Source organism: Cherax quadricarinatus, chromosome 28 (assembly GCF_038502225.1).
Source record: "Cherax quadricarinatus isolate ZL_2023a chromosome 28, ASM3850222v1, whole genome shotgun sequence".
Taxonomy (NCBI): Eukaryota; Metazoa; Arthropoda; class Malacostraca; order Decapoda; family Parastacidae; genus Cherax; species Cherax quadricarinatus.
Genome location: NC_091319.1, coordinates 19,577,237 through 19,589,859, shown reverse-complemented (window position 1 = coordinate 19,589,859; position 12,623 = coordinate 19,577,237). Strand labels below are relative to the sequence as shown.

The 12,623-nt window shown below is 36.6% G+C and overlaps 1 protein-coding gene across 1 annotated transcript in view; it reads right to left on the bottom strand.

Annotated features, from left to right (window-relative positions):
- The window catches only part of LOC128693322 (short transient receptor potential channel 4-associated protein), a 123,745-nt gene extending 112,766 nt beyond the window's left edge, over positions 1–10,979 (bottom strand). The window contains exons 1-3 of the mRNA XM_053782944.2: positions 10,740–10,979; positions 2,595–2,714; positions 473–574 (exon numbers count right to left, since the gene is read on the bottom strand). Coding sequence (XP_053638919.2) covers positions 473–574; positions 2,595–2,714; positions 10,740–10,841 — 324 coding nt within the window. The 5' untranslated portion in view covers positions 10,842–10,979. The remainder of the gene's footprint in view (positions 1–472; positions 575–2,594; positions 2,715–10,739) is intronic.
- Positions 10,980–12,623: the final 1,644 nt, after the last annotated feature.

Here is a 12,623-nt window from a genome sequence, read left to right as displayed (position 1 = left end):
TGAATTCATCGCTAAGTGAGGAGCATACTATAACGGTAGTGGGTTTGTGTCAACCATCTCTGATATTGTTTTAATGTCACCTCTGCACCATTTATAACATTACTGGTATATTCTTAAATGTTTATACAGTAGTGTACTGTACATTGTAATAAACAGAATAGAGGAAATAAGCTCTAATATACTTTATTTAGGTACGCATACTGGTCAGAAAGCCTGTTTTAAGTTTGAGGCGTCGGTAAACAAGTACATACGCTGTTTAGTGAGGAGAGACTGTACATAGTATGAATATGGAAGAATGCTTAACTACTATATTAATACCCTAGTGAAGTGAAGCTAAGTGAACTTAAGGGTAAGAGAAAACTAGGAGTAAACTGATGCTAGTATACAGGATGTCTCAAAAGAAACCTGCAAAAAACTGTATTAAATGGAGCTAACTATTAACAAATACTGTTAGTAACTGCCAAGCACTTACCTTAACACCATTGTGCTTACTAATTTGGGAAATAGCATCTATCATTGTAGAATTGTCACCAAGATTCTCCTCTTGTCCTGTATGTAGATTATTTAGTAATACCTGTCAGATGATATACAAGTTCAATAATGCTATTCATTCCGTAAAATATGTACACCATACTGTATCAAAACACCCTCTAGAAATGGAAAAATTACTGGCAAAGGCTTTTCATTTACACTAAGTGTGACCCTTGTATATTTTTCATATTACACTGAAACCCCCTCCATAAGCCGGACTAATGGGAGGGGGGGGGTTGTCTGCGTTAGCAAAAATGCATTAGATTTAAAGTTTTGATTCAGCAGACATAGTTCGCTTGATCGACTACCATACATAGACAAATGCCCAATGAAGCAGACTTAGTTTACTTTATTGGTGTACCACCTGACATACAAAGAATAAGCCAGAGTACAATATTACAATGTGGTACTGTAGAATACAACTGTACCTGTACATGAAGAGAAGAGTTGAAAGTAAAGTACAATACAGTAGAGTATAGTCATTATTCTTGCCTTTCCTGGAGGATAGAAGAGCTTACAGATGCACAATATTCCCATGTAGTCTAGTGGTGACCCAGAATAACTTATCCTGAGTCAGAGGTGCTGTAAAGCTCCAGCAGTAATACTGCTTAGCAATAACATTGATAGTGACAGAATTCAGAAAAGACCACATGAGGGTGAGCCTTGAAGTGAAGACAGGCAAAGAATACTGCATGAGAGTAGTGCTTTCTGTCATAAAGAACCAGGGCTAAACCCACCAGCAAAGCATTCATCGAGATGTAGAGGGCAGCAGGGGCAGGTAGTCTTCCAGTGGTAGTCTTGGATAGCAGGCAGGCAGGACTAAAGTGGAAGTGTCGAGTGTAGTGTCTTACATGGATTTGCAGAAAGACCCATTTCTGAATTTCTTGAAAGTAGATATGGAGAGGTTGGACAGTTCAACTTGGGGTTATATCTGTTAAACAAATCTTCACAAATTCTTTCACTTGATAAATTAGATATGTGCAACACCTGGGTATCTTGTTTGTGGAAACGTTTCACCACACAGTGACTTCCTCAGTCTAATAAAAAGAAGAATGGTTGAAGATCAAGAGGAGTTTGAGGTAATCAGCCTCTCAGCTTGGATTCGATGTAATCAGTCCATCAATCTTGATAAAAATACAGCATATGCATAAAGAAAGGGCTTATACTGCAGACAGATGAGGTGAAGCAGTCATAGGCTGTCACCTTGGACAAATCCACAGGTGAAAGTAGGTCATGTTTATAGGTTAGGCAAGTGAAAAATTCCCTGTATCAAGATTCCAAGATGTTGCTGTGTCTGACAGGAATGTAGATAAATGGTTCAGAGAACTGACAAGTTGATAAAATACACACATGCAACACTTGGATATCTTTATTGTGGAAACATTTCGCCACACTGTATTGAACTGTATATAACTGATGTTGAAAAGGAACAATGAAAATGGACATGTCCCGGACAAAGTCTGGGCTGGACAAACCTGTAATTAATCAGACTTGGCCCATTTTATCAACAGTACGACTGGACCAGACAGTGGTGCAATACAGCAGACTCAGTCCACTGCATTGCTATTTTTATTGGACACTCCATTAAGTGAACATACTAAGCCTTTGTCTAGTCAGATGTTCTGATATTAGTTTTATAAAAGTTAATTTTATTGAGGTTTTATTGTATTTCACCATGACAATGATGCAGCATCCTTAGTGCTTGTGTAAAGCATTTGACAACCATTTTCCAATTTCTGGAGGTTAATTTGGATATTTAATTTTGACTAAACATGAACTTTTATTATACAGCATATGGTATAGTGTATATATAAAAGACAAAATAAAGTAAAAGTATAGTACAGTACTGTACATGGTAGTACAGTATTTTTAAATCTATATGTGGTACTTAGACACTAACTTATAATAGCCAATGACTGTATGCAGAATATAGGTAGCTTTAACAGGAAGATTAGATAAAACCGCTCTTAAGAAGTCTAGAAATAGAGTGATATTAGTGAGAATAATTTTTCAATCTTGTAAATAGATAAGTTAAGAAAATATTTTCTTATTCAGAATATTACCTTGAGCTGTGTCATAATAGAAAATCTAGTGACCTCAAATTGTTGGAGAGCTGCCTCAAGAATTCTTAGAGCTCTCATAACTTCACTATGTGGCATATGTTCAAATCCATCTTCAGGAACCTGTAGAAACAAGATGTATCAAGCTGGTTTATGTATACAGTACTATATAAATAAAGAAGAAAAGTGCAGATGTTTGATAAAATATCAGGAAACCTGTATAACCAATGGAAATTGAGTATTGAAATAATGAAAAGTAATTGTGTATCTGTTTTACCTTAGAACCCCACTGATTAACAGTCCATGTATAATGCTCTATTTGCACAGAGGAAATAAATCTGTATACAGTACATAAAGTACAGTATTGCTGCCAGTAGCACAACCTAAATATACTCTGTGTATGACACTGAAACCAACTAGCCACACACTGCATTCTACACATACTCCATGAATGGTGTTGCTGCCAACTAGTTATACTCTACATATATTCATGTAACGTGTTGCTGCCAACCAGTCACACTGCACATATTCTATGAATGATGTTGCTGCCAGCCAGTCACACATACTTCATGCAAAGTGTTGGTGCCAGCAAGTCATACACTGCATATACTCCACGAATGGTGTTGCTGCCAGCCAGTCACACACACACACACACTATACATACTCCATGAATGCTGCTGCTGCCAGCCAGTAACACACACTGTACATACTCGTGTATAGTGTTGCTGCTAGTCATCCCCACACTGGACATGCTCCATCAAGGAGCAACCAATGCAGATTCTAGTGATTTTGCTGATATAGGAAGAGGTGATGGTGGTAGCATTGAGAATGGTCTTGTGGAGAAGTTAGCAGTGTTTTCAGAACAGTGAGGGTCAGAAAGAGGGAAAATCGTTTTGTTTTTCTTTCCAGGAGTGCTTAGTGTTTTAGTGGCAATGGAAAATAACACTGTTCAAGGGTGACACATTCCAAATGGTTGGAAACTTGTGAACTGAAACTGTTTTCCAGTGCTTAAGTCTGGAATCACTAGTGAGTGCACAGCAGTACTTAACCACAATCTTGAATATGGACAAATATAATGTTTTACTAAGAATATACAATACACCTATAACAGTAGTTACTGAAGAGAAATTAAGTCCTTGTTCAGCCTGGGTGTCTCAGTTAGTCAGGAGTGTAAAGAGTAAAGATGAGATACTATACCATAATTTTCATGATACATCACACAATTTGTCAGATGTTTCACTTCTTGTTGGCAGTAGATTTTACACTCAATGCTCATAGAAATAAAAACAGATATACAGGAGAGTCCCGTTTATACAGCAGGTTAGGTTCCGGGCTACTGCTGTAAAGCTTAAATGGCTGTAAAGTGAAACAGCCTTTTCTCACTCTCAAATGCAAGTAAAAGCCTGATAACAGGTTTACACTATCATATATTAAGTGAACAATAGAGCTAAGCCTAAAAAAATGCATACAGTACACACATTACTTGCCTTAAAATATTTTCATCCTTAGTTAATAGTGAATATATTTACTGTACGAAGTCTGAATAAATAATGGGTATAATTGAAAGCGTGTTAGATAGGAGTGAATGGAGATGAATGGTACTTGGGACCTGACGATCTGTTAGAGTCTGATCAGGGTAATATTTAGTGAAGGGATTCAGGGAAACCGGTTATTTTCATATAGTCGGACTTGAGTCCTGGAAATGGGAAGTACAATGCCTGCACTTTAAAGGAGAGGTTTGGGATATTGGCAGTTTGGAGGGATATGTTGTGTGTCTTTATACGTATATGCAGGGCACACCTGCACAGTATTATGCTAAGAAGATATAAAAAAAAGACTGGGAAAAGACTCTTAGATACTAGGCATTGGAAAGTTGACCAAATAGATCAAACCAAACTTAATGAACTTCCCATCCAAGCCTCAGAGGGAGCAAATAAATTAAATTACGTGCTTCTTTTCTACTGGAACACATCTAGCCAGAAAAATCCCACTCTCTTGCTTAAGTTGATGATTACTTCACTGATAACCACCTAAGCCCTCTATACCTATCACCAACTATTTCAAATGAGGCTGCTTCTATAATTATGGTGCTGGGATTGGCAGAGAGCATGCATAGTTCCTTTGTATAAAGGCAAAGGGGATAAAAGAGAGTGCAAAAATTATAGGGGGATAAGTCTCTTGAGTGTACCTGGTAAAGTGTATGGTAGAGTTATAATTGAAAGAATTAAGAGTAAGACGGAGAATAGGATAGCAGATGAACAAGGAGGCTTTAGGAAAGGTAGGGGGTGTGTGGACCAGGTGTTTACAGTGAAACATATAAGTGAACAGTATTTAGATAAGGCTAAAGAGGTCTTTGTGGCATTTATGGATTTGGAAAAGGCGTATGACAGGGTGGATAGGGGGGCAATGTGGCAGATGTTGCAAGTGTATGGTGTAGGAGGTAGGTTACTGAAAGCAGTGAAGAGTTTTTACGAGGATAGTGAGGCTCAAGTTAGAGTATGTAGGAAAGAGGGAAATTTTTTCCCAGTAAAAGTAGGCCTTAGACAAGGATGTGTGATGTCACCGTGGTTGTTTAATATATTTATAGATGGGGTTGTAAGAGAAGTAAATGCGAGGGTCTTGGCAAGAGGCGTGGAGTTAAAAGATAAAGAATCACACACAAAGTGGGAGTTGTCACAGCTGCTCTTTGCTGATGACACTGTGCTCTTGGGAGATTCTGAAGAGAAGTTGCAGAGATTGGTGGATGAATTTGGTAGGGTGTGCAAAAGAAGAAAATTAAAGGTGAATACAGGAAAGAGTAAGGTTATGAGGATAACAAAAAGATTAGGTGATGAAAGATTGAATATCAGATTGGAGGGAGAGAGTATGGAGGAGGTGAACGTATTCAGATATTTGGGAGTGGACGTGTCAGCGGATGGGTCTATGAAAGATGAGGTGAATCATAGAATTGATGAGGGAAAAAGAGTGAGTGGTGCACTTAGGAGTCTGTGGAGACAAAGAACTTTGTCCTTGGAGGCAAAGAGGGGAATGTATGAGAGTATAGTTTTACCAACGCTCTTATATGGGTGTGAAGCGTGGGTGATGAATGTTGCAAGTTTAAAAAATAAATCCAGAAACGGTGTGATAATAAAATAAAAATAAAAAAAAATAAATCCAGAAACAAATATACAAGAAAGCTTCTGTGTTATCTCCAATTATTACAGAATTGTTCAATAAATCAAGTGAAGCCAAAAGTTTTCCTAAAATACTTAATCTATTAGAAGTTACACAAATCAACAAGTGGTGATCCAACAGAAGTCAATAATTACAGGCCAATTTCAAATTTGTCTGTTTTCCAAAACCTTTGAAAAAAATAATATATAAACAAATGTATAACTTCATTCTACTGCTAAAATCTGAACATTAATAAGAGAACATGCTCTCTCTCAAGCATGAAATCTTACCTGAGTGACAGACACCAACATGTGACCATTAATGACTTAAGTCCGCAAGCAGCCTATCGATCAATATAAGGGTTCCACAAGGTAGTATTCTGGGCCCTTTGCTATACCTAATCTATATCAATGATCTTCCCAATATTCACAGGAACTCAAATCAATTCTGTTTGCCGATGACACATTTGTCATTTCAAACCCTGATCCCACTGCACTCAACAACACAGTAAATACCGAACGTGACAAAATATCTACTTCAGTCACAACAAACACACTCAATATTGGCAAGACTTTCTATATAATGTTTGAGAATAAAGCAAAAGAAATTCATCTGAATATATATTAAACAATACACCAACTGATGAGCAGGACAAAAGGAAATTCTTGGGAATACACCTGGACAGCAAACTAAAATTCATCACAAGAAACCAGAACATTCCAAAAAAAATTTCAAAACTGTAAGCATTCTCTCAGAAACACATTATTACGCTCCCCAAACATCCCTATTTACTTTGTATTAATCTCTAATTTATCCATATATATACCTTGTGTGTAGTACCTATGCATGGGGATCAAGAACAGCTAATCATCTTAAACCTGTTGTTACTCACCAAAAAACAGCTCTCAGAATAATTACTTAAATAATCACTCTTAATGTATAAAATTTTCACACTTTCTATTATGCATGCAATGCCTACAGGATACTTAATTCAAACACATACCCACAGCATAAATTCTATTTGGAGAGCTGCAACAGAAAGCATGGACATAATACAAGGAACAAGTATCTCTGACATTTCACATGTAGAACTCAACCAGCTTAAAAAGACCATGCAGATAAAAGGCACCCAAATTTGTAGCCTACTGACTGAAATTTCAAAAAATATCTCATAAAGTACCTATTAAATCTCTTGTAATTGTTATATCCATTAAAAAACACTTATTAAATCTCTCATAAATATTATATCCAATAACCCTTTGACTGTTTCAGGCCCCTTTCTGAAACTGTCATTCTATGTCGCTAAATTTTTGAAAAAAAAAAAAAAATTATTTTTTCTTATGAAATGATAGAGAATCTTTTCCCGATGGTAATGACACCAAAAGCTCGAAATTTGGTCGAAAACTCATGGAATTACGCTCCCGCGAAGTTAGCAGTCTCTGCGACATATGCGTATCGGCGATTTCGCCGACTTTGAGCCCTATTTTCAGCCAATTCCGTTGTTCCAGTTGACCAAACTCATAGCTATTTCTTTAGAACTCCATTTTACCTATCAGCTGAGTACAAGAAACCTCCAATTTACCAATTTGGACTACCCAATATTGTGGTCAGAAATTGGCAATTTGGCCAATTTCACGCAAACTAAAAAAGATGCCAATTTCAATATAGGGTCCAGAATAAACAAGGTAGACATTCTTGGCACTAAAATAACATATCCTCTGTTCATTAGTCACATCTCTAGGCCCCTCTTATATTATTATTGCTTTCTATTTTGATTTTTTATTCATACAAAAAAATACAAAATTTACTGTTATGCAGACTACTGCATTAATGTAAAAATGGTATAAATAATATCAGTGTACTAGTGAAAGAATATTAGACTCCCCGGTTGACGTGTATTGGACGTGTGGTGTGATTTGTTTACTCCTGAACATTGGTAAAAATCGAACATTTCCGCTACTTTGAGCTCAGTTTCAAGGTTGTTTTCATCGTCAAAGTAATGAAAATCATCTCTATTTCTGTAATATGTTTTCCATTTTATCGGCTAAGACCATGAAAACGCAAATACATTGATAAATACTATACGAAAATACACCTCAAAGTCGGCGTTTTAATCCAAAAAAAACGATCAGTTTTTTTTTTCTCATTACGCACTGTGTGCTGCAGGATTTTTTTTGTGGTGCACATTGGCCACACAGACCCATTCTCTCACATGTGGGCCTACCAGCTTTCTTCCGCTTGGTTTGAAGCCGCTAGAATTATTGAGGATATATACGTCTGAAACACTGGCTCGTAAGACGTATATATACGACCAAAACAGTCACAGGGTTAATTGTCTGTAAACTGTCATTCTTTGATTTCACCAGCTCAGTTCAACCATTCCATAAACTGCAAATCACTGATCCGGTGTAAATTCAATGCAATTTATTTGTAAATAGTAATCAATTCTTCATTTGCAACCCATCTCATTATACTTATGAGTATAACGAATTACCCCAGCAGTGCTAAAATTATGTAATAGGTCTAGATACTAGTAGTATGTAAGCCTTATGATTAGTTTGACCAAAATGCACTTACATAATTAGCAGCTTTCTTCTGAGCCTTATATTGTATCGAATTATATCTGTATTATAATCACGCCAAATTCAAAATGTACTGTATAACAAATCTGAATGTTTAACTATTGTAACTAATCTGTGTGGCTCATAAAAATGAAAAAAAAAAAATTAGGTTTGATGTGTAGTATGGCCTTTTTCATACATCTCATGTACTCTGGCAAGTTATTTCATCAGTCATTACTGTATTACAAAACTTAAGAGAACTTCACTGAAAAAAAGTCCTATTTCAAACATGCTACAACCAATCAGAGAACTTTCACCAATTTCTTAACATGGGCATAACAAGCAGGTTTTATTGTTAAGTTCCATAGCTTCACACACACATACTTAATGTTTTATGGTTAAATACAATTTTATTTGTTCAGAACAGAATGAAAAAAAAAAAAATCAGAGGCCTTCACTAAGCAAGTCACACTTTTTCAGTCTGCTGGCTCAATAGTATTTCTGTATCAAAAGCTAATACTGAATAATGATCACCCCTCAGGGAAGGTTCCTTGATGCTGGTGAGGGGGTCCTGATCTGGGGAATTGGATCTGTGCTTCAGTTCCCTGAATTTAGTCTGAATACCTTCCATCCCCTTCCTCATGGGTTTAGCACTCCATGATTATAATAAAAATGAATAATGACCATTGCCTATTTTTTTTTATAAATTTTTCATGTGCCACACTATAAGGAACTAGCTTCCCTAAAAAGCTAAGTTTTATTTAGCAAAATCTACACATGACCTTACCAACATGTGTCACTGAGGTGAGAACTGTGTGTAGCCTTAAATATAGGTTGGACAGGTATACTAATGGGTGTAGCTGGTATGCAAGTTAGACCTGCCTAGCATGGACAATATACCTTCACTCGTGTATTCTTGATTATGCTATCGATGCCCAGGGCAAAGCGAGACATCCAGACTACCAAGACTAATGTAAATGTCCAGATAAACTGACGATGGTTGTCAGTGGCAATGAAAGCAATTGTTTTGATGCTGTCTATAAAGAAACATTGTACAGTACTGTTTAACAAGACAAAAAGCCATGATTCAAATTATATTAGTTCAGTAAAATACATTGTAATAATAAATACAGAGTCACTCTTTGACTGAATACAGTACTAAACTTCCTCAAATTTGGTCCATTTGGTAACAGCCTTGATCATAAATTTATTTTCAGAAGCATTCGACATTGTAAACAAGGAAACATTACTTAATTTTCACAATTTTGTGGGAAGTTTTGCAGCACACATTACTGGTACACTGATACTAATAAGGCATCTACCAGTTACCTGACAGCTACACCTTTAGGTTCAGTATCAACTGCAAAACAAGTAAGGCAATAAGTCTGTAAAAAAAAAAAATACATGTTTTATATTTTCATGGCAGTGTGACACCCCCACAGGTCACTATTGTATTATGTAAATACAAATAAACTTGCAGTATACATATTCAAGCACCCAGATTATTATTATTATTATTATAATCAAAAAGAAGCATTAAGCCACAAGGACTATACAGCTCAAGCACCCAGAGAAGTAACCATCATGCTGAATTCAGCAGTCATGCAGAAGTAATGTTACTCATCATCCTTCAATCACAAGTGATGAAGCAACAGATTGCTACTTTCCTCACCACTCTGGAAAAAAGCCAACCATTTTTCCTTCTGCAACTTTCTCTAGCAAAACATTCATCAAACTACCTCACAGGACTGCAGCAGCAGGTGGATTATAGCAAGCAAGGACAAACGGGCAACATTTAAGAATATTTATTTGGGAAAAGTTTTATCCAAAAAGGGCTTTTATCAATTACTGGATTGACAAAGCAAAAGACAGTAAGTTTCTTTAATAAAATATCTAGTGTTGCAAGTGTGTCATTCCTCCACAATGTTAGTATTGATATACTTGATATCTGTACTAGCTGGATAATTATTACAATATTATATTCACCAGAAACACTAAATCTATAAGTAAGTAAGTTTATTTAGGCATAGATACATATAAGAACAGTTACCATACATTGTTTAAATTACCTAATCCAAAAAAGTCAGACAAAGTGACTTATTTCCTGTGGGGGTCATACAGTGCTTACTGTATGAAAAGCAACCAAGTTTAACCCAAGGGCAGTTTCCCTTCCTTGGATCAAGAACTCTACACCAGGATGAAGGTAGCAGCAGGTGAAGTAGTTAAAGGTGTTGCATAATTCAAGGTACTTTATGAAGGACCCATTCTTTCCAATTTCAATGAGCACGTGTAAATCTAACGAATAAAAAGAAATACCTTACACATTCACACATTGTTTTCCATTTTTATGGTACACTAGCTTATCAGATAACAATACAGAAATATACAGATCACAAATTGTACGTCATCAACCTAAACAATCCCCTCCACCTACCATAAATACAGTATTTGTATCATGGCCACTGATTTCTTTCTTGTAGAGGCGATATCTTGACAGATTCTTGTATCTTTTCTTAACTAAGTACCGTGAAGACATGTTGAGAGTGTGCAGAGAGGACCGTGTAGTTGAGCACTGAGTTCCTGAGTCCTTCTTCCTGTGGTCGTCCCAAACAAACAGCTGATGTGAGGCAGACAAGTGAGGCGCACCTCACACAACCTTCCTCCCGGCCCTAACATCCTCACACCAACCACCCACCACTCACCGCCACACTCAAACTCAACATAGTCAACTACCCTGAAGTAAGCTTATTTAGGCACACGTACACATAAGTACAATTATTATACATTGTGTAAATTACGTAGGATAACCCCAAAAAGACAGATAAAATGACTTGCGTTAGCTAGGTCTGCATACCTTGTACTTGCAGAAATATATTCATATGTATATTAAGTAAGTTTATTCAGGTATACACAAATACAGTTACATAGATTATCATACATAGCAGCATATGTGTAGAGAGCCTAGGATAACCCAAAAAAGTCAAAGTGACTTACTTCCACTGGGGAATCCCGCCTACCAGTGACAATGCCTTCTGCTACCTGTCCCTTTTTCACTTGCCGCCAGTATATAAGCACCAGCCTTCTTGCCTGTGTTCCAGAGCCTTCACGACTACAGTGCTCTTCATGCCAACTCCAAGGCTAAGGGACTGATTACCTTATATTTTGTATATAGTTCTATTGTCTTCAAATTATGTCCTAGAATTTGTATAGATAAATCCAATGAATGGCGAAACCTCTACATTAAAGGTACCCAGATGTTCCATGTGTCTAATTGTCATCTTGTCGGTATTATATGCCATTCATGTACACAAATACAGATACATAGATTATCATACATAGCAGCATATGTGTAGAGAACCTAGGATAACCCAAAAAAGTCAGTGACTTATTTCCATTGGGGTCCTTTTAATTCCATTATTATTATTATTATTATTATTATTATTATTATTATTATTATTATTATTATTATTATTATTATTATTATTATTATTATTATTGGAATAAGTCAGTAAGTAAGGTTATTTAGGTACAGATACACATAAGTACATTTATCACACATAGTCAAGGACTTTGATTTTTTTTACGGTTTTCCAAGGTAATTTACACTATTTATGATAATTGTACTTATGTGTGCCTGTGACTAAATAAACTTACTTACCTATGATAACCCGAAAAAGGACAGGCAAAGTTATTTATTTCCATTGGGGTCCTTACCAACTACTACTACTATCACTTCCTCTAGCTTCTTTTTCGTATTACTTTTTCCTCCTCTCTTGCTTCCGTCCCGCCGTCCTGACTACCAACCTTCGTGCTCCTGTGTGCCTAGTTAATGGTCCACGGTGGACCAACACGTTATCGTAAGTTTCTTTCTCGTATATGTGGATTATTTGTACATTGTCCCAGTTACAGGTTTGGTTAGGTAAGGTTCGTCAGGAAACAGGACAAATGTTTCCTGACGCGGGTCTTAGTCAGATGATGACCCGCCTTTGGAGCTTTTGGTCATCTGACCGAGGCCTTCCGCTGGCTTACCGGTCCACCCCTTTAAAAATTATGGTCATTTATAACCTTCCAAAAATAAAAAGGAAGAAAAAAGTGATGTTTCCAGTTACAGTACTGTGCCTTTTTATTCTTCACAGTCATGTACTACAAGATTGATGTACTCGTACCAAGGTAGCACCTGGAACAAGCTTATTAACAACTCTCATTAGGTTATTATCAACAAGCTCTTTAACTACAAGGGAAATAAAGCATACTAGTAGTCTTTGTTGAGTTTCTACTTCTTTTTCTTCCTTTGCTGCAAGTCAAGCTTAAAACCAAG